This window comes from Penaeus monodon, chromosome 15 (assembly GCF_015228065.2).
Source record: "Penaeus monodon isolate SGIC_2016 chromosome 15, NSTDA_Pmon_1, whole genome shotgun sequence".
NCBI lineage: Eukaryota > Metazoa > Arthropoda > Malacostraca > Decapoda > Penaeidae > Penaeus > Penaeus monodon.
In genome coordinates this window covers 9,503,945-9,504,487 of record NC_051400.1, presented here as the reverse complement: position 1 = coordinate 9,504,487, position 543 = coordinate 9,503,945, and the positions used below count along the sequence as shown (strand labels likewise).

At 47.3% G+C, this 543-nt stretch overlaps 1 protein-coding gene across 1 annotated transcript in view; it reads right to left on the bottom strand.

Moving 5' to 3' along the window:
• Positions 1 to 543, bottom strand: part of LOC119581736 (potassium voltage-gated channel subfamily KQT member 1-like) — a 16,549-nt gene continuing 16,006 nt past the window's right edge. Inside the window, exons 10-11 of the mRNA XM_037929868.1 lie at positions 336 to 458; positions 1 to 123 (exon numbers count right to left, since the gene is read on the bottom strand). Coding sequence (XP_037785796.1) covers positions 19 to 123; positions 336 to 458 — 228 coding nt within the window. The 3' untranslated portion in view covers positions 1 to 18. The remainder of the gene's footprint in view (positions 124 to 335; positions 459 to 543) is intronic.

Genomic DNA, 543 nt, shown 5'->3' with positions numbered 1-543 from the left:
ATGACTACACTAGCATCGCTATACATGGTCGTCCGGGTTGCGTATCTCAGGTAACTGGGTTTTCTGGGAGAGAGCGTTGCACACGAACAGCATCTGGTCCAACTTCTTGTCCAGGAGAAGCAACTGTTGCGAAGAAAACATGAGGAAATGATGCTGTAGTTACGGATGGACATTTGCCGTTATTTCCGTGACACGCAAAAAAATGCAGAATGCGCATATCATTTCATTATTTATGATATCACGAATGAATAACAATGTATCATGTGATTAAAGTATGGCCATTCGTTTTAAAAAGAAGCCACGGGTCAATTGCAGGCAACGGAAGTTCCTCTCACCTGTTGCTCCACGCGGTAGAGCCTTGCACCAATAGTCATGGGTTTGACATTGCCTGACTTGTCGATGCCCGCAAGGTAACTCCCGGGCTTCCCGAGGGTCTGGTCGAGGCGGCGTTGGAGTTCCTGCAGAGAGAAGGACATGGAGTGAATTCTGCACTCGATTATCAAATAGATGCTAATGAGTAGGCAAAGCGACAGGGGTGGACCT